At 50.3% G+C, this 27,076-nt stretch overlaps 1 protein-coding gene across 1 annotated transcript in view; it reads right to left on the bottom strand.

Moving 5' to 3' along the window:
- The window catches only part of tap1 (transporter 1, ATP-binding cassette, sub-family B (MDR/TAP)), a 30,014-nt gene extending 12,029 nt beyond the window's left edge, over positions 1 to 17,985 (bottom strand). Inside the window, exons 1-8 of the mRNA XM_087979757.1 lie at positions 17,788 to 17,985; positions 12,089 to 12,631; positions 9,019 to 9,133; positions 6,098 to 6,228; positions 4,786 to 4,991; positions 2,114 to 2,311; positions 1,163 to 1,291; positions 783 to 971 (exon numbers count right to left, since the gene is read on the bottom strand). Coding sequence (XP_087835883.1) covers positions 783 to 971; positions 1,163 to 1,291; positions 2,114 to 2,311; positions 4,786 to 4,991; positions 6,098 to 6,228; positions 9,019 to 9,133; positions 12,089 to 12,602 — 1,482 coding nt within the window. The 5' untranslated portion in view covers positions 12,603 to 12,631; positions 17,788 to 17,985. The remainder of the gene's footprint in view (positions 1 to 782; positions 972 to 1,162; positions 1,292 to 2,113; positions 2,312 to 4,785; positions 4,992 to 6,097; positions 6,229 to 9,018; positions 9,134 to 12,088; positions 12,632 to 17,787) is intronic.
- Positions 17,986 to 27,076: the final 9,091 nt, after the last annotated feature.

The raw sequence follows: 27,076 nt of genomic DNA, 5'->3' as shown, positions 1-27,076 counted from the left end.
AGTCTGCTTTTCCCAGACCACCCCCATGTTGACAGTCTGCACGAGTATTATCACAGTGCCATTCTTAAAGGCCTTTTCTACTATTGACTTATTTTCTGCTGCATTTTAGCCCAGGAATATGCTGTGGAATCTACACTGCAAAGCTAACTTCTCCTTCCTTCATCTCTCTCGCTCTTCTGTGCCATCCTCTCTCCCTCTCTCTCCCCATCCCTCTGTCTCTGCGTCTTCATGTCTCTGTCTCTCTCTCTTTCTTCCCCTTTCTCTCTCCCCATCTCTCTTTCTCTCCATCTCTTTCATTCTCAAATCTCTTTCCATTTTTCTCTCACCCCTTCCTCCCTCTGTTTTTCTCCCTCTTTTCTTCCTGTGTCTTTCTCTCTCGCCCACTGCTTTTATTTCTCTCTCTCTCCCCCTCCATTTTTCTCTCTCCATATCTCTTTCTGTTTCTCCATATCTCTCTCTCTTTTTCCCTCTGTTTCTCTTTCTTGCCCCCCCTCCCTCTATCACTCTCCTTCCCCCTCTGTTTCTCCTTCTCCTTCCTGTGTCTTCCATCTCTCTGCCTCCCCCTCCCTCTGTCTATCTCCCTGTATTACCCCCTCTCCCTCCCCTCTCTCCCACCATCTCTCTGCCTCCCCCTCCTCTTCCTGCCCAGGCTCTCTCCCACACCCCCACTCCCCCTCTCTCTCCATCTCTCTCTCTCACACAGTGTCCCTCTAGTTGACACTGACTGGTACCTTGCCATCCCACAAGGTCATGTGATGTGAGAGGTAACAGGGTGCCGGTACCTTCAACACAGGTGTGTTCGGTCGTTTCGGGTACGAGAAGGTTACATTCCGGAACTCGACGTGTGCCCGCAGTGACTGTGGTGCCAAGGTGCCCAGTGTAGAGGGATCAGGCGGGTGGTCTATGTACTCAAACACCTTCTCAGATGCCCCAACAGCTTTCTTCACATTGGGATAGACAGAGATCAGCACCTAGGGTCAGATGCACAAGCAGGATCAGAGGTCAGAGTTCAAGGGAGGTCGTGAGAACCAAGGTCAGCGCAGTCGCAGAAACAGAGGTCAGTGGAGGTCATGGGAATGGAGGTCAATGGGGGGGTCACGGAAACCGAGGTCAGCAGGGGGTCACAGGGAATGGTGTGCACTGAATGTTCCTCATCACTCACCTCGATGGCAGTGGTGAACTGTAGCTGGTAGAAGATTATGGAGACGAGAGTGCCACTCGAAACACTGCCTCCTGAGACCAGGCAACCTCCGATGTAGAGCAGGGTGACCTTCAACGCCAGGTCTGACAGCTGAGGTGTAGGAAAAACCATCGAGAGAGAGAGAGACACAAAGAGAGAGAGAGTATGAGAGAGAGGGAGAGTGAGAGAGGGGGCAGGGAAGAGGAAGAGTAGGGAGTGGGACGAGTGAGAAAGAAGGTGGGAGTGAGAGAGAGGCCGAGAGAGAGAAGGAGAGAGAAAGAGAGGGAGGGAAAGAGAGAGGGAGGGAGAAGGGTGATAGAGAGTGAGAGAAAGAGAGACAGTCACCAACAGATATACAAAGGGATTTGGACAATAGCCCCATTCCCATCCCACTGCCTTCTCCCTCACAACCCCTACTCATCCCTCACAACCCCTACCCATCCCTCATAATCCCTACCCATCCCAAACGCTATCCCTCCCTCACAACTCCTACCCATCCCAAACCCTACCCCTCCCTCACAACCCCTCCCCTTCCCTCACAACCCCTACCCATCCCAAGCGCTACCCCTGTCTCACAACCCCCACCCATCCCAAACCCTACCCCTCCCTCACAAACTCTCCCCCTCCCTCACAACCCCCACCCATCCCAAACCCTACCCCTCCCTCACAGCCCCTACCCCTCCCTTACAACCACTACCCCTCCCTCACAACCCCAACCATTCCCTCATAACCCGTACCCCTCCCTCACTCCCTCCCTCACTCCCACTCCTCCTCACTTCCCCTCCCCCTCCACCCTCACTCCCTCTCCCTTCCCTCATCATCACTGCTACGTTAATCGTTAATCCAGTTGTCCCGGTCTCTCTGTAGAAGTTGACACCCTGAGTGAACGGAGGGTCCCCCTGGACTGCCCCTGGGAAAGGGAAGGTCCCTTACGCTGTTGGTCCACATGAAGCCAGCATAGGCTGCTGCCTCCTTCTTGTTGAGGCGGTATGTGTCCTCTAGCCGGTCACTATAGCGACGAGACTCGCCATCCTCATTGGCAAAGCTCCGCACAGTCTTCATTGAGGAGAAGGTTTCCATCGCCACGTCGTTCGCCTTGGCCAGGGATTCCTGAACATCGGCTGCCAATTTCTAGCACACCCGCAAAGAGAGGGGAGAGAGATGGAGAGAGAGTTAGTGAGTTGTTGCAGTTAGTGACTGTTAGAGAGAAAGTTAGTGAATGTGAGGGAGGGAGAGAGAGATAGTGAATGTGAGGGAGAGAGTGAGTGTTAGAGAGATAGAGCCAGTGAGTGTTAAAGAGAGAGAGTTAGCGAGTGTTAGAGAGAGAGTCAGTGAGTGTTAAAGAGAGAGTTAGTGAGTGTTACAGAGAGTTAGTGCATGTTAGAGAGAGACAGTCAGTGAGTGAGTGTGAGAGAGACTGAGAATTAGTGAGTGTTCGAGAGAAAGTTAGTGAGTGTGAGGGAGAGAGAGCTAGTGAGTGTTAGAGAGAGAGAGTTAGTGAGTGTGAGAGAGGCTGAGAATTAGTGAGTGTTAGAGAGTTAGTGTGTGTTAGAGAGAGAAAGAGTTAGTGTGTGTTAGAGAGAGTTAGTGAGTGTAAGAGAGAGAGACAGTTAGTGAATGTAAGAGAGAGAGTTAGTGAGTGTTAGAGAGAGTGAGTGTTAGAGAGAGAGAGTTAGTGAGTGTTAGAGAGTTAGTGAGTGTTAGAGTGCGTCAGTGAGTATTAGAGAGAGAGAGAGAGAGCGAGTGTTAGAGAGAGACAGAGTGTTAGAGCGAGAGAGTCATGAGTGTTAGAGAGAGTCAGTGAGTATTAGAGAGAGAGAGAAATAGAGAGAGTCAGTGAGTGTGAGAGAGAGGGTCAGTAAGTGTTAGGAGTGGTAAGGACTCAGTCAACACAGAACAACTCCAATATTAGACACTGAGGGAGTTTATATTGCGCTTAATGGGGAATGAGTCTGATATTCGACACTGAGGAAGTTTCTACAGTGCTTAATGCGGAATGAGTCTGATATTCGACACTGAGGAAGTTTCTATAATGCTTAATGGGGAATGAGTCTGATATTCGACACTGAGGAAGTTTATATAGTGTTTAATGGAGACTGAGTCTGATATTAGACACTGAGGAAGTTTATATAGTGTTTAATGGAGACTGAGTCTGATATTAGACACTGAGGAAGTTTATATAGTGTTTAATGGAGACTGAGTCTGATATTAGATACTAGGAGAATGTGAGGAATGCAGATGCTGGAGATCAAAGTCAAAGAGTGTGGTGCTGGAAAATCACAGCAGGTCAGGCAGCAACATGTCCTCATTCCTGATGAAGGGCTTATGCTCAAAATGTCGATTCTCCTTCTCCTCAGGTGCTGCCTGACCTGCTGTGATTTTCCAGCACCACACTCTCGACTCTGATATTAGACACTGGCCAGGTGGGCAGATGAGGGCAAAGCTTTTGATGTTGTCTACTTGAACATCAGCAAGGCGTTTGATAAATTCCTGCCTTGGAGACGGATAGCAGAAGTAAAAGCCCATGGGATCAAAGGAAATTTGGCAAACTGACTCCATAGTTTACCCATTGGCAGGAAGCAGATGGTGAATGGCTGAGGGGTGTTTTTCCGACTAGAAGTCTGTATCTAGTGGGGTCCCAAAGGGATCAGTGTAGGGGCCCCTTGCTGTTTGTGGTTTTATCTTGAATGACTTAAACTTGAAAGTTGGAGGGTTGACTCGTAAGCTTGTGGATGACATGCACATTGGTGGGGTGGAAAATAGGAGAAGATCCTTCGATGAGGGGATGATATAGACAGTCTGGCCAAATGCACTGATCATTGGCAAATAGAGTTCAGTCTGGATAAGTGTCAGGTGATGCACTTGGGCAGGTCAAACAAGGTAAGAAAATATACCTGGGAAGCACAGAGGATCAGAAGTTGTGTATAGACAGCCATTACATGAGGTATCAGCACAGGGAAGTAAAGTAGTTAAGAATATACACAAGGTATACTTACATTTATTAACCAAATTTTAAGAGCAGGAAGATGATGCTGGCCACAATGTTTGGCCACAGCAAGGGAATTGTGTGCAGTTCTGGAATCCACATTATAGGAGGGATGTGATTGAACTGGAGAGGGTGCAGAGGAGATCCGGGGCCGGAGAGTTTTGGTTATGAAGGGAGATTAGAAGCACCAGGGCTGTTTGATTCAGAGCAGAGGAGGTCGAGGTGGGGACAGGATTGAGGTGTATACACTCATGACGGACATAGATAGGGGACAGAGGAAGAGAGTTTTCCTGATGGAAGGATCAATGAGCAGGGGGGGGCCATAGATTTAAGGTAAGGGGAAGATTTAAGGTTTAACTTTGAAATATGAGGAAAAACCTTTTCACCCAGAGAGTGGTGGGAATCTGGAACTCACCGCCTCTGAGATTAGTCCAGGCAGAAACCCGCACAATATTGAAGTATTTAAATGTGCATCTTGTGATTCCTAAGGATACAGGACTAAAGGCCAAGTGCTAGATAATGGGATTACAATAGTTAGGCAGTTGGCTAGTGCGGCCCTGATGGGCCTATTCCTGTGCTGTAGGCCTGGCTGACTGGAATGAGAAAGTAGTAAATGTACCTGGTAGTATTTGCCGGTGTACTTCGGGACGATACTGATGATGAACATGCCTATGATGCTGAACAAGGTCAGTTTAAAGGACAGCTTGACCATAAAGACCAGGAGAAAGAAGGCCCGCATCAGGTACCACATCAACAGGCTCAACTTCTCGGTCAGTGACTCGCTCATAGTGTTCGTATCCGTGGTGATCCGGGATGTGATGTCACCTGGGCAACAGGCAGGGAGACAGCATCAAAACCTGCTTCCTCTCTGGAATATAGTATTCCTGAAAGCTCCCAGCTCTCTGTCAAACACTGTCTGTGGTGTTCCTGAGCTCATCATCTGTCGCACAAATTACCATGACTCGGGGCACATCATCTCCTTGCATACTTCTGTACTGAACATCACTGCAGGTCTGAGCCTCTCTCTGTCCACAGCCTGTTTCTCTCTCTCTCTCTCTTTCTCTCTCCCTCTCTATCCTCTCTCTCTGTCCACAGCCTGTTTCTCTCTCCCTCTCTATCCTCTCTCTCTAATCACACCCCATCTCTCTGTCTCTCTCTAATCACTGCTTATTTTTCTCCTTTTTTTATTTAATTTGATTTGTTATTGTCACATGTACATGGATACAGTGAAAAGTTTTGCTTTGTGAGCAGATCATACTACACAATGATCAGAGGGTCATTGAACAGAGCGGGGGATACAAAGTTACGGCTGTACAGAAACAAGGCCTACACTAGATTTGACATTTGAGAGGTCCATTCAGAGGGAAGAAGCTAAAATCAGTGGGTACAATTATTTACATTTTTGCCTGACAATAGCTTGGAAGAGACTAAAACCAGCGTGGGGGTCGTCTTTGATGACAGGGGCTTCTCTCTGTGACTCACACTCTCCCTGCTCTCTCTCTGTGACCCACACTTCCACCCAGTGTCTCTTATTCTCCACACCCTCTCTCTCTCACGCCCCACCCCCTACCCAGGGCCTCTCAATCTCACCCCCCACTTTCTCTCTGTGTTTCTCACTCTCCCTTTTCTCTCTCACTCTCTCTCCCTTTCTTTCCCTCTGTACTTCTCATTCTGCTCCATCTCTCTCTCTGTCTCTCGTTCTCCCTCTCTCTTTGTGACTCTCAATTTCTCCTCTCTCTCTGTACCTCTTACTCTCCTCCCTTTCTGCATTTCATGCCCTCCCCCATCACTCTCACACTCTCCCTGTGCCACTCACTCTGCATCCCATTCTCTCTCTCTCTATTTCTGTGCCTCTCACTCTCCCCATCCCTCTCTATCTGTGCCTCTCACTCTCCCCCCTTTCTCTGTGTGTGTTGCTCCCGCCCCCTTACCTGTGTGCTCAGTGTCAAAGAAACAAATCTTCTGCTTGACCACTGATCGAAACACGGAGCTCTGGATACGTGTGTGGATGCGCGTCATTGTAACATTGTAGACACAGTCACAGATAAACTCTGTCAGAGCACTGTGGGAGAGACAGGGAAACAGGCATCACTGTGGTTAGACAGCATTGTGGGAGAGACAGGGATCACTGCGGTTAGACAGCACTGTGGGAGAGACAGGGATCACTGCGGTTAGACAGCACTGTGGGAGAGACAGGGATCACTGCGGTTAGACAGCACTGTGGGAGAGACAGGGATCACTGCGGTTAGACAGCATTGTGGGAGAGACAGGGATCACTGCGGTTAGACAGCATTGTGGGAGAGACAGGGATCACTGCGGTTAGACAGCACTGTGGGAGAGACAGGGATCACTGCGGTTAGACAGCACTGTGGGAGAGACAGGGATCACTGCGGTTAGACGGCACTGTGGGAGAGACAGGGATCACTGCGGTTAGACAGCACTGTGGGAGAGACAGGGATTACTGCGGTTAGACAGCACTGTGGGAGAGACAGGGATCACTGCGGTTAGACAGCACTGTGGGAGAGACAGGGATCACTGTGGTTAGACAGCACAGTGGGAGAGACAGGGATCACTGCGGTTAGACAGCACTGTGGGAGAGACAGGGAAACAGGCATCACTGTGGTTAGACAGCATTGTGGGAGAGACAGGGATCACTGCGGTTAGACAGCACTGTGGGAGAGACAGGGATCACTGCGGTTAGACAGCACTGTGGGAGAGACAGGGATCACTGCGGTTAGACGGCACTGTGGGAGAGACAGGGATTACTGTGGTTAGACAGCACTGTGGGAGAGACAGGGATCACTGCGGTTAGACGGCACTGTGGGAGAGACAGGGATCACTGCGGTTAGACAGCACTGTGGGAGAGACAGGGATTACTGCGGTTAGACAGCACTGTGGGAGAGACAGGGATCACTGCGGTTAGACAGCACTGTGGGAGAGACAGGGATCACTGTGGTTAGACAGCACAGTGGGAGAGACAGGGATCACTGCGGTTAGACAGCACTGTGGGAGAGACAGGGAAACAGGCATCACTGTGGTTAGACAGCATTGTGGGAGAGACAGGGATCACTGCGGTTAGACAGCACTGTGGGAGAGACAGGGATCACTGCGGTTAGACAGCACTGTGGGAGAGACAGGGATCACTGTGGTTAGACAGCATTGTGGGAGAGACAGGGATCACTGCGGTTAGACAGCACTGTGGGAGAGACAGGGATCACTGTGGTTAGACAGCACTGTGGGAGAGACAGGGATCACTGCGGTTAGACAGCACTGTGGGAGAGACAGGGATCACTGCGGTTAGACAGCACTGTGGGAGAGACAGGGAAACAGGCATCACTGCGGTTAGACAGCACTGTGGGAGAGACAGGGATCACTGTGGTTAGACAGCACTGTGGGAGAGACAGGGATCACTGCGGTTAGACAGCACTGTGGGAGAGACAGGGATTACTGCGGTTAGACAGCACTGTGGGAGAGACAGGGAAACAGGCATCACTGCGGTTAGACAGCACTGTGGGAGAGACAGGGAAACAGGCATCACTGCGGTTAGACAGCACTGTGGGAGAGACAGGGATCACTGCGGTTAGACAGCACTGTGGGAGAGACAGGGATCACTGCAGTTAGACAGCACTGTGGGAGAGACAGGGATCACTGCAGTTAGACAGCACTGTGGGAGAGACAGGGATCACTGCAGTTAGACAGCACTGTGGGAGAGACAGGGATCACTGCGGTTAGACAGCACTGTGGGAGAGACAGGGATCACTGCAGTTAGACAGCACTGTGGGAGAGACAGGGATCACTGCGGTTAGACAGCACTGTGGGAGAGACAGGGATCACTGCGGTTAGACAGCACTGTGGGAGAGACAGGGATCACTGTGGTTAGACAGCACTGTGGGAGAGACAGGGATCACTGCAGTTAGACAGCACTGTGGGAGAGACAGGGATTACTGCGGTTAGACAGCACTGTGGGAGAGACAGGGATCACTGCGGTTAGACAGCACTGTGGGAGAGACAGGGATTACTGCGGTTAGACAGCACTGTGGGAGAGACAGGGATCACTGCAGTTAGACAGCACTGTGGGAGAGACAGGGATTACTGCGGTTAGACAGCACAGTGGGAGAGACAGGGATCACTGCGGTTAGACAGCACTGTGGGAGAGACAGGGATCACTGCGGTTAGACAGCACTGTGGGAGAGACAGGGATTACTGCAGTTAGACAGCACAGTGGGAGAGACAGGGATCACTGCGGTTAGACAGCACTGTGGGAGAGACAGGGATCACTGCGGTTAGACAGCACAGTGGGAGAGACAGGGATCACTGCGGTTAGACAGCACTGTGGGAGAGACAGGGATCACTGCGGTTAGACAGCACAGTGGGAGAGACAGGGATCACTGCGGTTAGACAGCACAGTGGGAGAGACAGGGATCACTGCGGTTAGACAGCACTGTGGGAGAGACAGGGATCACTGCGGTTAGACAGCACTGTGGGAGAGACAGGGATCACTGCGGTTAGACAGCACTGTGGGAGAGACAGGGATCACTGCGGTTAGACAGCATTGTGGGAGAGACTGGGATTACTGCAGTTAGACAGCACTGTGGGAGAGACAGGGATCACTGCAGTTAGACAGCACTGTGGGAGAGACAGGGATCACTGCGGTTAGATAGCACTGTGGGAGAGACAGGGAAACTGGGATCTCTGCGGTTAGACAGCACTGGGAACGCACATCCCGGGAGATTCACATATTGCGCACTAGTTGACAAACAGGAATCACCAGCGATACAGCACTCCAAGTGGGGATGAGTAAAGTGGAGTAATCCCAGTGAGCCAGCATTGCGTGCACGGTGAATCTCCTTACCTTGCGCTGGTGATCAGGGACATTGCAATGATAGAGTTGGTGAACGCTGATGGGTCGTCCTCGTTCATCACCCAGTCGGTCATCCGGCCAGTGTAGTAGGGTATCGCCATCTCCCCTGGGAACACAGGAAGCCAAGTCTGACTAATAATAAGCAGGACTGTTTCCAATCCCCTTCACCAGTCTGAGAAACCATCCATCCCTGACCTTCCCACCCAAACTCACTCCCAACCCCAGACCAGGGACTCTAACTTCAAACATTGCACTTTTTATCATGTCAGTTTAGTACGTGCAGATTAGGATCCATTCAACAAGATCATAGCGAATGTTACCACAACGTCTGCTGCACACATCGAAGGGAATTCACTTTCTTAGTGTCATGTGTACATAATGTTGTGACTCCGCCCTGAAAGTCAGTCTGTAAGTTGTGTATTCACACGCACTCAGGCACACACGCAAGCGCACACAGACTCAAACACACACACGCACACAGACATACACATGCACACACCCACACATCCGCACATACACAGACACGCGCGCACACCCACACATCTGCACATACACAGACACGCTCGCACACCCACACATCTGCACATACACAGACACGCGCGCACACCCACACATCCGCACATACACAGACACGCGCGCACACCCACACAACTGCACATACACAGACACGCGCGCACACCCACACATCCGCACATACACAGACACGCGCGCACACCCACACATCTGCACATACACAGACACGCGCGCACACCCACACATCCGCACATACACAGACACGCGCGCACACCCACACATCTGCACATACACAGACACGCGCGCACACCCACACATCTGCACATACACAGACTCACACACACTCACAGACTCACAGACACACGCACAGACTTACACACACACGCAAACACACGCACAGACTCACACACGCACGCGCACAAACACGTGCACACGCACAGAAATCTGCTGCTTTGATGCAATGGCTGATGTATAACCTGTCATGTGTTTTACGGTTTTAAGTGCACTAACCCACACAGTTAACGACAAGCGACTGATCATTAGACTATCATCATTCCAACATGTCAGCCTCTGGTTCACATGCCAGTCTAAACCCGATAACCAAGCAGTCCCTTGTCAGTCCCTTCATATTCCGACAGACAGATTTCAGGAGGGAATTCCAGAGCTTGGGATCTCGGCAGCATAAGGCACTGCCCCCAGGGGTGGATCAAGAGGCCAGAACTGGAGGAGCACTGTGATTCCGGGCTGGGGAAATGGGAATCAGACTCCAGTGGAAAGGAGAGATCGGGAGGGCTGAGGGGACAGTGGGGTTGGGAAACAAGAGGGAAAACTTTAAAATCAAAGCATAACCAGCCCATGATCGTAAGTACAAATCTACATATACAGGGGGTGAAGGGGAGATGACTCAGTGTGGGCTAAGACGTGGCCAGCAGAGCTTTGGATATTCAGGAAGGGTAAAACGTGGGAGACCAGATGGGAGTGCGTTGGAATAGTCGAGACTGAAGGGAATGAAGGCAGGTTTGAGGCTCTCAACAGCCAATGAGTTTCAGCAATGGCAACATTTGCGAATCTAGATCTGAGTGTTCTTGTACACCAGTCACTGAACGTCAGCGCATTGGTAGAACAGGCCGTGAAGAACGCAAATGATACATTGGCCTTTATAGCAAGAGGATTCGATATGGGAACAGGGATATCTTACTGCAATTCTACAGGGTCTTGGTAAGATCACATCTGGGGTATCGTGTGCAGTTCCGAGTCTCCTTATCTGAGGAAGGATGTTGTGGAAAGGGAGGGAGTGCAGCGAACATTTCTCAAACCGATTCCTGGGATGGCAGGACTGAGGTTATGAAGACAGATTAGATCAGTTAGGAGTAGATTCACCTGAGTTTAGAAGAATGAGGAGGAAATTCTAATGCTGTAGAGTAAACACAGGAAGCATGTTCCCATTGACCAGAGAATCTAGAACCGGGGTCACAGTATCAGGACACCGGGTCAGCCATTTTGGACTGAGATGAAGAGAAGTGTCTTCACTCAGCGAGTGGGGAGCCTGGGGAATTCTCTGCCACAGAAAGTAGTCACAGCCAAAACATTGTACGTTTTCAAGATGGAGTTGGATATCGTTCTTAGGACCAAAGGGATCAAATGGTATCGGGGAGAAAGTGGAACAAAGTACTGAGTTGGATGCTCAGCCGTGATAGTACTGAACAGGGAGATGGGCTTGAAGGGCTGAATGGCCTACTCCTGCACATATTTTCTTTGTTTCTACACAATTTTTGATTATAAACATGGAAATCTGCAGTCATAATAACAGCATGGAGATAATGGTCAGAAGGTCATCTCAGGGTCAAATGTTAGTTTATTCTTATTATCTTCTCATGGGCTGGGCCAGTATTTATTGCCCGTCCCTAGTTGCCCCTTGAGAAGGTGGGGGTGAGATGCCTTCTTCAACTGCTGTTGGTAGACCCACAATGCCCGGAGGGCACTTTGACCCAGCAACACTGAAAGAATGGCGATACATTTCCAAGCCAGGATGGTGAGTGGCTTGGAAGGGAACCAATGACGTTCCCATGGATCCGATGACCTTGTCCTTTTTGCTGGCAGTGGTGGAGGGTTTGGAAGGTGGTTTCTGAGGATGTTTGATGAATTTAAGCCTAAGCATGCAAACTACCTGAACCAACTGCCGCCTGGGAGAGGAATGGGAGTTGATGGCGGTGCCATCTTCGAATGGTTGGCAAACCTATTCTTCTAGCCTGTTGACTGACCTGCCCACCTCGATCCTTATGGCACTACCCGACTCCCATTCCCCTCCCTATTGGCACGCTTGACCCATTCTTCACCCTGCCAATGATACCGAACCTCCTAACCCTGCTCCCTCTTCAGCAGCCCTGTCCATCTCTGGACTCCTGACCCCCCAGGTAACTGCTGCAGATAGCCAATACAGCACCGTGCCCACCAACCCCCCTCCCAACCACCCCCCCCACCCCGCCAAACCATGTTCCCACTGTCCCACGTGACGCTGCCCGGTCAGCGATTCCAGTGTCCATCTTACCCAGTGAAGACAGGACCAGGAACAGAGCCACTAGGAGGAAGTGGCCGATGTTGGGCTTCATACAGGCCAGCAGTCGGGACAGGGTGGCCTTGGAGCCTGCCTCGCCCACGGGCTGCCCTTCGGAGCTGGGGGGCAGGATGTGCCAGCGCAGGAGGAAGACCAGGCCCGTGCTGGCATAGTTGAGGGCCAGGGCGCTCCAGTTGTGCAGCCCGTACAGCATCTCGGCGGAGGGGAGGCCGGCAGCGGCTGTTAGGCTGACGTAGGCCGGAGTGAGCAGGCCGGAAATGAGCAGCATCCAGGAGAGCTCCTGGGGCTGCAGCCAGGCCGGCAGCTTGGACCGGGAAAGCGAGCAGGCCTGCAGCAAGACAGCCAGCAGACCTACACGCAGCAGCGAGAGCAGCCAGAGAGCCAGCACTGGCTCAGCCAGGCCCCAGCGACACAGAGCCAGGTTCAGAGTCCAGGTAGCAATGACATCCAGCAGCGGAACGCAGAGCAAAGGAACACAAAGGGTCATCTTCCTTCACCAGTGTTAGCCCAGAGAGTCTGTAAAAACAGGAGAGAAACCTCCATTAAACACTGTTACTGAGGGTTTAAACTCGGCTAAACACTGTTACTGAGAGTTTAAACTCGGCTAAACACTGTTACTGAGGGTTTAAACTCGGCTAAAGACTGTTACTGAGGGTTTAAACTTGGCTAAATACTGTTACTGAGAGATTAAACTCGGCTAAACACTATTACTGAGAGATTAAACTAGGCTAAATACTGTTACTGAGGGTTTAAACTCGGCTAAACACTATTAGATTAGATTAGATTACATTACAGTGTGGAAACAGGGCCTTCGGCCCAACAAGTCCACACCGACCCGCCAAAGCGCAACCCACCAAAAAATGTGCAGGTTAGGTGAATTGGCCACGCTAAATTGCCCGTAGTGTTAGGTGAAGGGATAAATGTAGGAGAATGGGTCTGGGTTGGTTACGCTTCGGCGGGTCGGTGTGGACTTGTTGGGCCGAAGGGCCTGTTTCCACACTGTAAGTAATCTAATCTCACCCATACCCCTACATTTACCCCTTACCTAACACTACGGGCAATTTAGCATAGCCAATTCACCTGACCTGCACATCTTTGGACTGTGGGTGGAAACCGGGGCACCCGGAGGAAACCCACACAGACACGGGGAGAATGTGCAAACTCCACACAGTCAGTCGCTTGAGGCAGGAATTGAACCCGGGTCTCAGGCGCTGTGAGGCAGCAGTGCTAACCACTGTGCCACCATGCCGCCCACAAACTGAGAGATTAAACCAGGCTAAACACTATGACTGAGAGATTAAACTAGGCTAAACACTGTTACGGGGAGTTTAAACTCGGCTAAGCACTGTCACTGGGAGAAAGTGAGGACTGCAGATGCTGCAGAGTCAGAGTCGAAAACTGTGGCACTGAAAATAGCGTCACACTTTTCGACTCTAAATACTATTACTGACATCTTAAACCCGGTTAAGTCCTATTACTGAGTAAATACCATTACTGAATGCTTAAAACAGGTTAAATACCACCACTGTGAGAATAAGCTCGGTTAAATACCATTGCTGAGTGCTTAAACCAGGTTTAATACCGTTACTGAGAGATTAAACAGGGATATATTCCTTCACTGTGAGATTAAACCAGGTAAAATATTGTCACTCAGTGATTATGCCAGATTAATTGATGTTGCTGAGTGTTTAAACTGGTTGCATCCTGTTACTGAGATCTTAAACCAGATTAAATTCTATTACAGAGTGAATAAACCAGGTTAAATACTATTACTGATTGTTAAACTGATTACACTCTGTTACTGAGATCTTAAACCAAGTTAAATACTATTACTGAGTGATTAAACCAGGTTATATCCTGTAACTGAATATAAAAACTAGGAAGAAGGAGTAGGCCATGCCGGCCCCCTTTAGCCTGCTCCACATTTCATCCAGTCATGGCTGATCTCCTCTCAGCCTCAACTCCACTTTCCTGCCGAGTTCATTTTGTATCTATTCTCAGAATGAAGGCATGTCTGGCTAAGCCAGTGTTTCGTACCCACCTCTAGTTGCCCAGAGTGTAATTAATGGCTAACCAATTTGCTCTGGGTTTGGAGTCAAATGTCGGCCAGGCCAAGTTAGAACGGCAGTTTCCATCCCAAAAGGACAGTAGTGAACGTTCCCCCCCACCCCACCTCCTCCGCTCCCCCAATCCCAGTCAATCAGCAATGAATTTGCTTGGCTTCTTATTCCAGATTTTTATTGAATTCAAATTGCACCATACACCATTGCAAGATTTGAACCCAGGTCCCCAGAACATTACATAGGGTCTCTGGATTAACAATCCAGCAGTAAGATCACTAGGCCATCACCTCCACTTTCCATAATCCTTCAAGCCGTTACTCATTAAAAACCTATCTATCTCCCCCATAAGTATACTTCATGTCCCGGATTCACTGCATTCTGGGGTAGTCAATTTGACAGATTCACAATCCTTTGAGAGGAGTAATTTCTCTGCGTCTCTGTTTTAAACCTGCTGCCCCTTATCCTGAAACTATGACCTCTCATTCTAGACTGGCCCAAGGGGAAACATCCTCTCCATGTCTATTTTGTCAAATCTCATTTCGCATTTTATGTACCTCAGTTACATCGCCTCTCATCGCTCTAAACTCCAGAGACTGTCAGACTAAATTGCTCAACCTTTCTTCACAGACAAACCCCTTATCTCTGGAATCAATCTAGTGAACTTCCACTGACCTGCCTCCAATGAAACTACATCCTTCCACAATTAAGAAAACCAAATGCAGTTACAGTCTCACTAATGCCTTGTGCAGTTACAGCAGGATTTCTCTACTTTCATATTCCATTTTAGCAATAAATGCCAAAATTCGATTTGCCCTCCTCACCTTCTGCATACCAATTTTCTGTGATTCACGCACAAGAACACCCAGCTTACTCTGCACTGAAGCAGTCTTCAAGTTTCTCTCCATTTAGATAATAAATTGCCTTTCTATTCCACTGGCCAAAATGGATAACCTCCTACAAATCTACATTAAGCCCCATTCACCCAAACTATCCATGTCCAGTTCATTGAGGAGTGGACCGAATAAGTATAACAGCACAGACTTTAACCTGGGTTAAAATTATTTTTTGCCTGGGTTATAAATCTAATCTGGGCTACAAATCTAACACTGCACCAACAATTCCTGTTCAACGAGCAAGTCACAGTTAGTGTCTGTTGAATTGAACCATCTATTTGTCTTGGAGCTCTGCCCTCTACAATAATGATTCCCTGCCAAGTGAACACCGGAAACCCAGAACCTACAAATAAAAGCATTGCTGTTCGATAATCTGCACATAAAAATTATCACTGATGCAAACATTATACCAGGATATGCTGCCTGACCTGCTGCGCTTTTCCAGCAACACATTTTCAGCTCTGATCTCCAGCATCTGCAGTTCTCACTTTCTCCTATTTCATGAAACAGTCCAGCATAGGAACAGGCCCACAATGTTGTGTTGAACATGATGTTAAATAAAATCCCTTCTGCCTGCTCAAGGTCCATCTCACTCTATTCCCTGCTTGTTCATGTGCTTATCTAAAAATCCCTTAAATGCCCATGTTGTATCTGCCTCCAACACAACTCCCAGCAGTACGTTCCAAACTCCTACCACTGTCTGTGTTAAAAACTTGCCCTTCACATCTGCTTCGAACTTTTCCCCCAACCTCAAATGCATGCTCTCCAGTATTAGACATTTCAACTCTGACAAAAAAAATTCTGACTGTCAACTCTACTAATTGTTGTTAAACAAAGCAGCTTGTTAGGCCATTAAGGCTCAAGCCCATTGTTGTGGGTCTGGAGTCACGTGTAGGCCAGACCAGGTTAGGACAAAAGATTCTGTTCCCAGAAAGAAATTAGTGAGCCGGATAGGTTTTTTTATGATCAATGACAGTTTTGTGCTCACGGTCACAGAGCTTAACTTTCTATTGGATAACTTTCTAAATGGATTCATCAGGCTTCAGTTCCACCAGCTCCTGTCACCTACACATTGCCAGTCCTGAGACGCTGTCTCTGCATTTTTATCTCCGCATGTATACTCAGCCCTGGAACATGTATACCATCTATACCATACTGGTTTAATGTTTGTACATTATCTCTGGAAGTGTACCAAGCTTTCAGAACAAATATGTTATCTCTGGATACATATATGGATCCAGGGCAAGTATATCGACACAGGGAAAGGATATTACCCCTGGAGATATATGTGGTCCAGAATTATGTATATTACCCCTGGATGTGTATGTAGTCCTGGGTCATATATATTATTCCTGTATGTATACATGGCCCTAGATTGTATATATTATCCCTCGTTGTGTACATAGTCCTGGCTTGTGTGTCTTATCCCTGGATGTGTACATGGTCTTGAATCATATATATTAGCCCTGGATGTGTACATGGTGCTGGGTCATATATATTAGCCCTAGGTGTGTACGTGGTCCTGGGCTGTGTATATTAGTCCTGGGTGTGTACATGGTGCTGGGTCATATATATTTGCCCTAGGTGTATACATGGTTCTGGGCTGTGTATATTAATCCTGGGTGTGCACATGGTCCTGGATCATATATATTAGCCCTAGGTGTGTACATGGTCCTGGGCTGTGTATATTAGTGTTGGGTGTGTACATGGTCCTGGGCTGTGTTTATTAGCCCTGGATGTGTACATGGTCCTGGATCATATATATTAGCCCTGGATGTGTACATGGTCCAGGCTTTTATATATATATATATATGCATGGGGAAAGTGAGGACTGCAGATGCTGGAGGTCAGAGTCGAGAGAGTGGCGCTGGAAAAGCACAGCAGGTCAGGCAGCATCCGAGGAGCAGGAGAACTGACGTTTCAGGCAAAAACTCTTCATCAGGAACCCTGGGTTGTGTATCGTCCCAGGAAAGCAACGTTCCAAAAGTGAGTGGGATCAAAGGGGCCCTGTCTGAGGGACAGAAAGTAGACAGCGCTGGGGATTAAGTGGTGAGAATCCAGGCTTGGACACAATACTGGCTCCTAGCAGTTAGCAACACAGAATGCCTGGAACTCTTCCAGCCCTGAATGGGAGGGCAGCTGTGGCGAGAAACCTCACAACCTCATCGCGCTGGCACCCGACACTGCTGGGGAGCGGTGTGACTCAGTCTCATTGGACTTTTTTTTCGGTTCAAATGACCATCTAATTCCCCCCTCCTGAATGCCTGACTTGGACCTGCCTTCCTTTCCCTTCCTCTTGACGCCGCACAGCCCACCCACGGGGCTGAGTGAGAAAGGTGAGCCCAGCTCCTGTGAAACGGCCGGTTGGATGAATGACCGAGGAGCAAGGCGTCATTTAAAAAAAAAATAAGTGCGTGTTTTCAGCTGAGAATACAGTGATGGTGGCAGAATTCAAAATAATCTGCTGGAAGGGATGCAGATAGCAAACAGAAAACAGCAAAGAGTGAGACAGTATAACGAGAAAAAGGCTGTATTAATTATGATGGGGCCAGATTACAGCGGGGGGGGGGGAGGGAGGAAGGGGGTTGTAAACATTTTGAAAAAGAGTCTAGATGCTCCTGAAAGCCCAAGACCCTTCTCCTCAGACACAAACACAGAGAACAATTCTGTAATCCAGACGCTGAGTCGCTACAATTTCCGGGAAATAGACACTGACCTGTTTCTGCTGGAGGACAGCGACCGGCTCTCTCTCTCTCACACACATACACATACACAGACAGACGCTGCTCAGGAGTTGTAGCTGTCTTCGGGAAAGCAGCAACAAAACAAAAGGCTTGAGATACCGGCCTCTCGGTAAACCTTTCAGCCGGGAATTCCCCCAGCTCCCCCTTACAACGGGTTCGGTACCGCCTCTGTGCACTGGGATAGTGAAAGTGAAACTTCAGTTCAGCTGGGTTCCAGGTCACTACAATGTTCAATACATAAAGTGGTAAATACAGATGGTGTTCTGTTAAGAAAGTGGTTCTCTCTCTCTCTCTCACACACACACACAGGTTAACCGGACATTATAGAAGAGGTCCTTCGGTCCATCGAATCTTCACTGCTAGTAAGTATACACCATCTTCCCACACTCAGCCCATAACCACCTCATCCAAGTACAGTACCTTACTAAAGGTTGTGAGGTTTCTCGCCACAGCTGCCCTCCCATACAGAATATTCCAGACCCCCTGCTACCCTCTGGGTGCAAATGTGTTCCTCCTATCCCCTCTAAACCTCCTGCCTTTCATTTTAAAATGTTGACCTCCTCCCCGCCATTAATGACCCTTCTTCTAAAGGGAACAGTTGCTCTCAATTCACTCATTCCTGATGAAGGGGCTTTTGCCCGAAACGTCGATTTTTCCTGCTCCTCCGATGCTGCCTGACCTGCTGTGCTTTTCCAGCACCACTCTGATCTCTGTTGTCTATTCACCCTAACCCTTCACAGGCCTCTGTCATGTCCCCTCCCAGCCTTCTCTGCTCCAAAGAAAACAACCCGAACTTATCCAGCCTCTCTTCATCACCAAATCACTCCATCCCATGCAACATCCTGATGAATCTCCAATGCACCCCCTCGGTGTAATCACACCCTTCCTATAGTGCGGTGACCAGAACTCCAGGTAGTGGTGGCACCAAAATTCTGGACATCTCCCGACGCTATCTCCTTGCTCACATAGACAATAGGTGCAGGGGTAAGCCATTCTGCCCTTTAAGCCAGCACCATCATTCATTATGATCATGGCTGATCATCCTCAATCAGTATCCTGTTCCTGCCTTATCCCCATAACCCTTGATTCCACTATCCTTAAGAGCTCTATCCAACTCTTTCTTGAAAGTATCCAGAGACTTGGCCTCCACAGCCCTCTGGGGCAGAGCATTCCACACAGCCACCACTCTCTGGGTGAAGAAGTTTCTCCTCAACTCTGTCCTAAATGGTCTACCCTTTATTTTTAAACTGTGTCCTCTGGTTCGGCACTCACCCATCAGCGGAAACATGTTTCCTGCCTCCAGAGTGTCCAATCCTTTAATAATCTTATATGTCTCAATCAGATCCTCTCTCAGTCTTCTAAACTCAAGGGTATACAAGCCCAGTCGCTCCAAGTCTTTCAACATAAGATAGTCCCACCATTCGGGAATTGACCTTGCGAACCTACGCTGCACTCCCTCAATAGCCAGAATGTCTTTCCTCAAATTTGGAGCCCAGAACTGCACACAGTACTCCAGGTGTGGTCTCACCAGGGCCCTATACAGCTGCAGAAGAACCTCTTTGCTTCTATACTCAAGCGGCACGGTAGCACAGTGGTTAGCACTGCTGCCTCACAGCGCCAGGGACCCGGGTTCAATTCCCGCCTCAGGCGACTGACTGTCTGGAGTTTGCACATTCTCCCCGTGTCTGCGTGGGTTTCCTCCGGGTGCTCCGGTTTCCTCCCACAGTCCAAAAACGTGCAGGTCAGGTGAATTGACCATGCTAAATTGCCCGTACTGTTAGGTGCAGGGGTAAATGTAGGGGAATGGGTCTGGGTGGGTTGCGCTTCGGCGAGTCGGTGTGGACTTGTTGGGCCGAAGGGCCTGTTTCCACACTGTAAAGTAATCTAATGTAAAGTAATCTAATCCCTCTTGTTATGAAGGCCAGAATGCTATTAACCTTCTTCACTACCTGCTGTACCTGCATGCTTGCCTTCATTGACTGATGTACAAGAACACCCAGATCTCGTTGTACTGCCCCTTTACCTAACTTGACTCCATTTAGGTAGTAATCTGCCTTCCTGTTCTTGCCATCAAAGTGGATAACCATACATTTATCCACATTAAACTGCATCTGCCATGCATCTGTATGGCATAACGTATGCCATGACTGATAAAGAAAAGTCGAGACTGTGGTGCTGAAAAGGCACAGCAGGTCAGGCAGCATCTGAGGAGCAGGAAAATCCACATTTCAGGCAAAAGCCCTTCATCAGGAATAGAGCTGTGAGCCTGGGGGGCAGGGGGAAGGTGGAGAGATAAATGGGAGGGAGTGGGGCTGGGGAGAAGGTAGCTGAGAGTGCAATAGGTGGATGGAGGTGGGGGTAAAGGTGATAGGTCGGAGGGGAGGGTGGAGCGGCTAGATGGGAAGAAAGATTGGCAGGTAGGACAAGTCATGAGGGTGGTGCTGAGCTGGAAGGTTGGAGCTGGGATAAGGTGGGGGGAGGGGAAATGATGAAACTGGTGAAGTCCACATTGATGCCCTGGGGTTGGAGGGTCCCGAAGTGTCGGGTGGTGAGGGAATGGCGGTGGAGGAGGCCCAGGACATGCATGTCCTCGGCAGAGTGGGAGGGGGAGATGAAATGTTGGGCTACAGGGCGGTGGGGTTGGTTGGTGCGGGTGTCCTAGAGATGTTCCCTAAAGCGTCCAGTCTCCCCAATGTAGAGGAGACCACATTGGAAGCGACAGATATAATAAATGACATTGGTGGATGTGTAGGAGAAATTTTGATGGATGCGGAAGGCTCCTTTAGGGCCTTGGATGGAGGTGAGTGGGGAGGTGTGGGCACAGGTTTTGCAATTCCTGTGGTAGCAGGAGAAGGTGCCAGGACGGGAGGGTAGATTGTTGGGGGGTGGGGGGGGGGGGGGGGGGGGGGGGGGTGGGGTGGGGGGGGGGGGGGGGGAGCGTGGACCTGACCGGGTAATTGCAGAGGGAATGGTCTTTGTGGAAAGCAGATTGGGTTGGGGAGGGAAGTACATGCCTGGTGGGGTCTGTTTGTAGTTGGCAGAAATGCCAGAGGATGATGCAATGTATATGGAGGTTGGTGGAGTGGAAGGTGAGGACTGGGGGGGGGGGGGGGGGGTTTATACTTGTTGCAGTTGCAAGGGTGGGGTTTGAGGGTGGAGGTGTGAGACGTGGATGAGATGCACTGGAGAGCATCATCGACCACATGGGGGGGAAGTTGTGGCCTTTAAAGAAGAAGGCCATGTGATGTGTTCTGTGGTGGAACTGGTCCTCCTGGCAGCAGGTACGGCAGAGGTGGAGAAATTGCGAATACAGGATAGCAGTTTTGCAGGAGGCAGCGAGGGAGGAGGTGTAATCCAGGTAGCTGTGGGAATCCCCCTCCCACTCTGCTGATGACATGCAGGTCCCCCCACCTTATCCCAGCTCCAACCTTCCAGCTCAGCACCACCCTCATGACTTGTCCTACCTGCCAATCTTTCTTCCCATCTAGCCTGGCCCTCCTCCATCTCCACTTCCTTACCACCCGACGCCTGGAGGAAAAACACCTCATCTTCTGCCTCGGGACCCTCCAACCCCAGGGCATCAATATGGACTTCACCAGTTTCCTCATTCCCCCTCCCCCCACCTTACCCCAGTTCCAACCTGCCAGCTCAGCACGATCCTCATGACCCATCCCATCTGTTCATCTTCCTTCCCACTTATCCGCTCCAGTCTCTGCTCTGCCATATCACCCTTACTCCATCCACCTATTGCACTCTTAGCTACCTTCCCCCCAGCCGCACCCTCCTCCCATTTATCTCTCCAACCCTGAGGCTCCCAGCCTCATTCTTGATGAAGGGCCTTTGCCTGAAACGTTGATTTTTCTGCTCCTTGGATGCTGCCTGACCTGCTGTGCTTTTCCAGCACCACACTCTTGACTGTAATCGCCAGCATTTGTAGTAGTCACTTTCACCTGTATGCCTTCTTCACTATCCTAGTGACCTATCCTGTCACCTTCAGGGTTCTGTGGACAAGCATCCAAAGGTTTCTCTAACCGTCTGAGCTTCCTCGTGGCCAACCATTCATTGAGGACTCCTTTGCTCCTACTTCCAAAGTACACCACATAACATTGATAAAGTCATAGAATCCCTACAGTGTGGAAACAGGTCATTTGGCTCAACAAGTCCACACTAACCCTCTCAAAAGTAACCCACCCAGACCCATTACTCTGTATTTATCCCTGACTAATGCAACTAACCTACACATTCCTGAATACAATGGGCAATTTAGCATGCCTAATTCACCTGACCTGCACATCTTTGGACTGTGGGAGGAAACTGGAGCACCCGGAGGAAACCCACAGAGACACAGGGAGAATGTGCAAACTCCACACAGACAGTCACCCTAGGCTGGAATCGAACCCGGGTCCCTGGTACTGTGAGGCAGCAGTGCTAACCACTGAGCCACTATGTCAGAGAGATGTATTGTAACTGGAACTACTCAAAACTCCTCCTCCAGCTTTCTGTCTTCACATACATCACTTTCCCCATCCCTCAAATATCTGCCTGAAAACCCATCAGCACATTGAAAGCACCCAATTCATCCATGCCAACCAGATATCCTAAATTAATCTAGTCCCATTTGCCAGCCCTTAGCCCATATCCATCTAAACCCTTCCTATTCATATACCCATCCAGACTCCTTTTAAATGCTGTAATTGTAACAGCCTTCACCACTTTCGCTGGCAGCTCATTCCATACACGTGCCATCCTCTGCGTGAAAAAGTTACCTCTTGGGTCCCTTTTAAATCCTTCCCCTCTCACCTTTCACAACATCCTTCCAATAACAGGATTAACCTCCATTTACCATTGATCTGCCAATTTGACCAATCCATTTATATCCTCCTTTTACCTATCACCTTCCTCTTCACTGTCAGCCACCCAGTCAATTTTTGTGTCATCCACAAATGGAGTTGTTATTCCCATCCCCGCATCCTCATTGACATGATTTCTGAATATCACAAAAAGTAGGGACCCAGCAGTGATCCCTGTGGTACCCCACTGCACACTGGGCTCCAGTCACGCAAACAGTCTACAACCACCAACCTCTGTCTCCTATAACAAAGTGAATTTTGGATCTATCTTGCTAAGTTGCCATAAGCTTTTCCCACCTTTGTCAGTCTCCCATGTGAGATCTTGGCAAAGGCCTTGCTGGAATCCATATAAACGACATCAATTTGCCTTAATCTCATCGACATCATGGTCACCTCCTCAAAACATTTCACCAGAATTGTTAAGCATGACCTCCCTCTGACAAAGCCAAACTGTCTCTCCCCGATCAAAGCTTGCCTCTTTAAGTGGAGATTAATCTTTTCCTTCACTATTTTCTCCAGTAGTTCCCTCCTACTGATATTAGACTCATTGGTTTACAGTTCCCTAGTCTATCTCTACCACTCTTCTCGTAAAGAGGGACCACATTAGCTGTCCTCCAGTCCTCAGGCCTCTTTCCAGAGAGGAATTAAACATTTGGAACTGGGCCCCTGTGATTTCTTTCCTTGCCTCCCACAGCAGCAATACAGACAGTTTTCAATAAACATTACTTTTAATGCAGTCTTCAATCGGAGAGTTTTCAACAAAAGTTTACAGACGAGTCATAGGACATGAAATGAAAACTCTGTTTCGTTCTCTGCAGCGGTGCTGCCAGTTTCTCCAGGTCATTCTGCTCTGTTTGTTTCAGATCCGCAGCTCTTTGTTTTAATTTCAACCAGGCCATGTTTACTGTACAACAAAGAGACTGGGTGCATTCTCCTGTTGAATGTCGGCTGGTCTGGGATCCCCATGGAAACGGACACCGCAAGTCAATGCACGAGATTCCTGCATGCTGGAAATCAGGGAGTGGGACTGTCTCTCCCACTATTCCTGGACATGGAATTGAATGAGCTGCATTTTCCCAGCCAGTCCAGTCATTCACAAACATTTCCCTGGGCTGCTCTGTGTCTGTTTCCACAGGGACCCCAGACCAGTTTGCAGTCTCTCGAACTGTTTGCAAATCTGCTGATCCTGTATTACTCCAGGTGGTGGAGGAGGAGGGGGCTCTGTGTTGTAAGATGTCCTGGGCAGTGGAGTGAGTCTTACTTTTGCAGATAGAGAAAGTTTCTGTCGAGGCTTGACTCCCAACAGCTATTGGGATTGAAAAGACCAGACATAAGTCTCCACAATTCTCCCCCGTCTTAAGGGGAGGCAATGGCTGCGTGGTATCATCACCGAACTATTATTCCAGAAACTCAGCTAATGTTCTGCTCAGTGCAGGGGAGAGATCAAGCCCAGTGAGGGGGCAAGAGATCGAGCCCTGAATGGGAGAGAGATTGAGCCCAGTGTATGCGTGTGGGTGTGGGGGTGAGGGCAGGGGATCGGGGGTGTGTGTGATGGGAAATTGACTAAGTAAACACAAGGACTGCAGATGCTGGAAATCAGAGTTTAGATCAGAGTGCTGCTGGAAAAGCACAGCAGGTCAGGCAGCATCCAAGGAGCAGGAAAATCAACGTTTCGGGCAAAAGCAGGAATACAGGCAGAGTGCCTGTAGAGTGGAGAGATAAATGAGAGGAGGGTGGGGGTGGGGAGAAAGTAGCATAGAGTACAATAGGTGAGTGGGGGTGGGGATGAAGGTGATAGGTCAGAGAGGAGGTTGCCCTGGGGTTGAAGTGGATGCTGCCTGACCTGCTGTGCTTTTCCAGCACCACTCTGATGGGAGATTGTGCCCAGTGTGAGGGGGAGGAGGTTGAGCCCTGTGTGTCTGTGTGTGTGTGTGTGTTGGGGGGGGGGGTGAGGGGATGGGTGGGGGCAAGGGAGATCGAGCCCAGTGTGGGGGGAAGGATATCAAGCCCAGTGTGGGGGGAGGGAGATCGAGCCCAGGGAGGAGGGAGATCGAGCCCAGTGTGGGAGGAGGGAGATCAAGCCCAGTGTGAGGGGGAGGGAGATCGAGCCCAGTGTGGGGGGAGGGAGATCGAGCCCAGTTCAGGGGGAGGGAGATCGAGCCCAATGTGGGAGGAGGGGGATCGAGCCCAGTGCAGGGGGTGGGAGATCGAGCCCAGTGTGGGGGGAGGGAGATCGAGCCCAGTGCTGGGGGTGGGAGATCGAGCCCAGTTCAGGGGGAGGGAGATCGAGCCCAGTGTGGGGGGAGGGTGATCAAACCCAGTGCAGGAGGAGGGGGATCGAGCCCAGTGTGGGGGGAGGGAGATCGAGCCCAGTGTGGGGGGAGGGAGATCGAGCCCAGTGTGGGGGGAGGGGGATCGAGCCCAGTGCTGGGGGTGGGAGATCGAGCCCAGTGTGGGGGGAAGGATATCAAGCCCAGTGTGGGGGGAGGGAGATCGAGCCCAGGGAGGAGGGAGATCGAGCCCAGTGTGGGAGGAGGGAGATCGAGCCCAGTGTGAGGGGGAGGGAGATCGAGCCCAGTGTGGGGGGAGGGAGATCGAGCCCAGTTCAGGGGGAGGGAGATCGAGCCCAGTGTGGGAGGAGGGGGATCGAGCCCAGTGCAGGGGGTGGGAGATCGAGCCCAGTGTGGGGGGAGGGAGATCGAGCCCAGTGCTGGGGGTGGGAGATCGAGCCCAGTTCAGGGGGAGGGAGATCGAGCCCAGTGTGGGGGGAGGGTGATCAAACCCAGTGCAGGAGGAGGGGGATCGAGCCCAGTGTGGGGGGAGGGAGATCGAGCCCAGTGTGGGGGGAGGGAGATCGAGCCCAGTGTGGGGGGAGGGGGATCGAGCCCAGTGCTGGGGGTGGGAGATCGAGCCCAGTGTGGGGGGAGGGAGATCGAGCCCAGTGTGGGGGGAGGGAGATCGAGCCCAGTGTGGGGAGAGGGAGATCGAGCCCAGTGTGGGGGGAGGGAGATCGAGCCCAGTGAGGGAGGAGGGAGATAAGGCCCAGTGTGGGGGGAGGGAGATCGAGCCCAGTGAGGGAGGGGGGAGATAGAGCCCAGTGTGGGGGGAGGGAGATCGAGCCCAGTTCAGGGGGAGGGAGATCGAGCCCAGTGTGGGGGGAGGGTGATCAAACCCAGTGCAGGAGGAGGGGGATCGAGCCCAGTGTGGGGGGAGGGAGATCGAGCCCAGTGAGGGAGGGGGGAGATAGAGCCCAGTGTGGGAGGGGGGATGTAGAGCCCAGTGAGGGAGGGGGGAGGTAGAGCCCAGTGAGGGAGGGGGGAGATAGAGCCCAGTGTGGGAGGAGGGAGATCGAGCCCAGTGAGGGAGGGGGGAGATAGAGCCCAGTGTGGGAGGGGGGAGGTAGAGCCCAGTGTGGGAGGAGGGAGGTAGAACCCAGTGTGGGAGGAGGGAGATCGAGCCCAGTGAGGGAGGGGGGAGGTAGAGCCCAGTGTGGGAGGAGGGAGATCGAGCCCTATGCAGGGGGAGGAAGATTGAGTCCTTGTGGGGAAAAGCCCAGCGTGGAGTGACTGCAGACCCCTGGTTAAAGAAGGAGTTTTAGCTGTCATTTTTAACTTTATTTCTTATTTACTAGTTTGTACTAAGTAGAATTCTAATGTTGAACTTTTAACTTATTTCTTTTTCTTTTTTTAAACCAAAGATTTTGTACTGTGGTCCCTTGTACCTAAACGGTGCTGTAAATGGTGACAGTATAATTTTTTTCATTGTACTCCTGTATCCCTTACTTGAACATACCTGACTATAAAACCTTATCCTAACTCACATCATTAGAACTAGATATCTTTCCTTCTGAGAATTGAATAAACCTGTTCGAAATGGTGGTAGTCACCACAGTTAATGGAAGTTCCGAGGAGAAAGTGAGGACTGCAGATGCTGGAGATCAGAGCTGAAAATGTGTTGCTGGAAAAGCGCAGCAGGTCAGGCAGCATCCAAGGAACAGGAGAATCGACGTTTCGGGCACGAGATTCCTGAAGAAGGGCTCATGCCTGAAACGTCGATTCTCCTGCTCCTTGGATGCTGCCTGACCTGCTGCGCTTTACCAGCACCACATTTTCAGCTCTGATGGAAGTTCCTACCTTTACAATGAGAAACGTTTGAAAAATAGCTGCAGGAGTAGCTGGCCTTCCTGCACCACCATTCAGTATGATCATGGCTGATCATGCAATTACAATATCCCCTTCCCATTTTCTCTCCATGCCCCTTGACCCTTTAGCCAAAAGGGCCATGCCCAGTTCCCTCTTGGATACATCTAACGAACTGGCCCCAACGGGAGGCTCCTGAAGAAATGCTTTGGAGCAAATTTCCATCCCAAGCTGGGAATTTCAAAAATTGCGTGAAACTTCAAACAGGCGTA

This window comes from Chiloscyllium plagiosum, unplaced genomic scaffold (genome assembly GCF_037043375.1).
Source record: "Chiloscyllium plagiosum isolate Xiang-an unplaced genomic scaffold, Cpla_swu_hap1 HiC_scaffold_35, whole genome shotgun sequence".
NCBI classification, from domain to species: domain Eukaryota; kingdom Metazoa; phylum Chordata; class Chondrichthyes; order Orectolobiformes; family Hemiscylliidae; genus Chiloscyllium; species Chiloscyllium plagiosum.
This window is presented reverse-complemented; position numbering and strand designations above follow the sequence as displayed.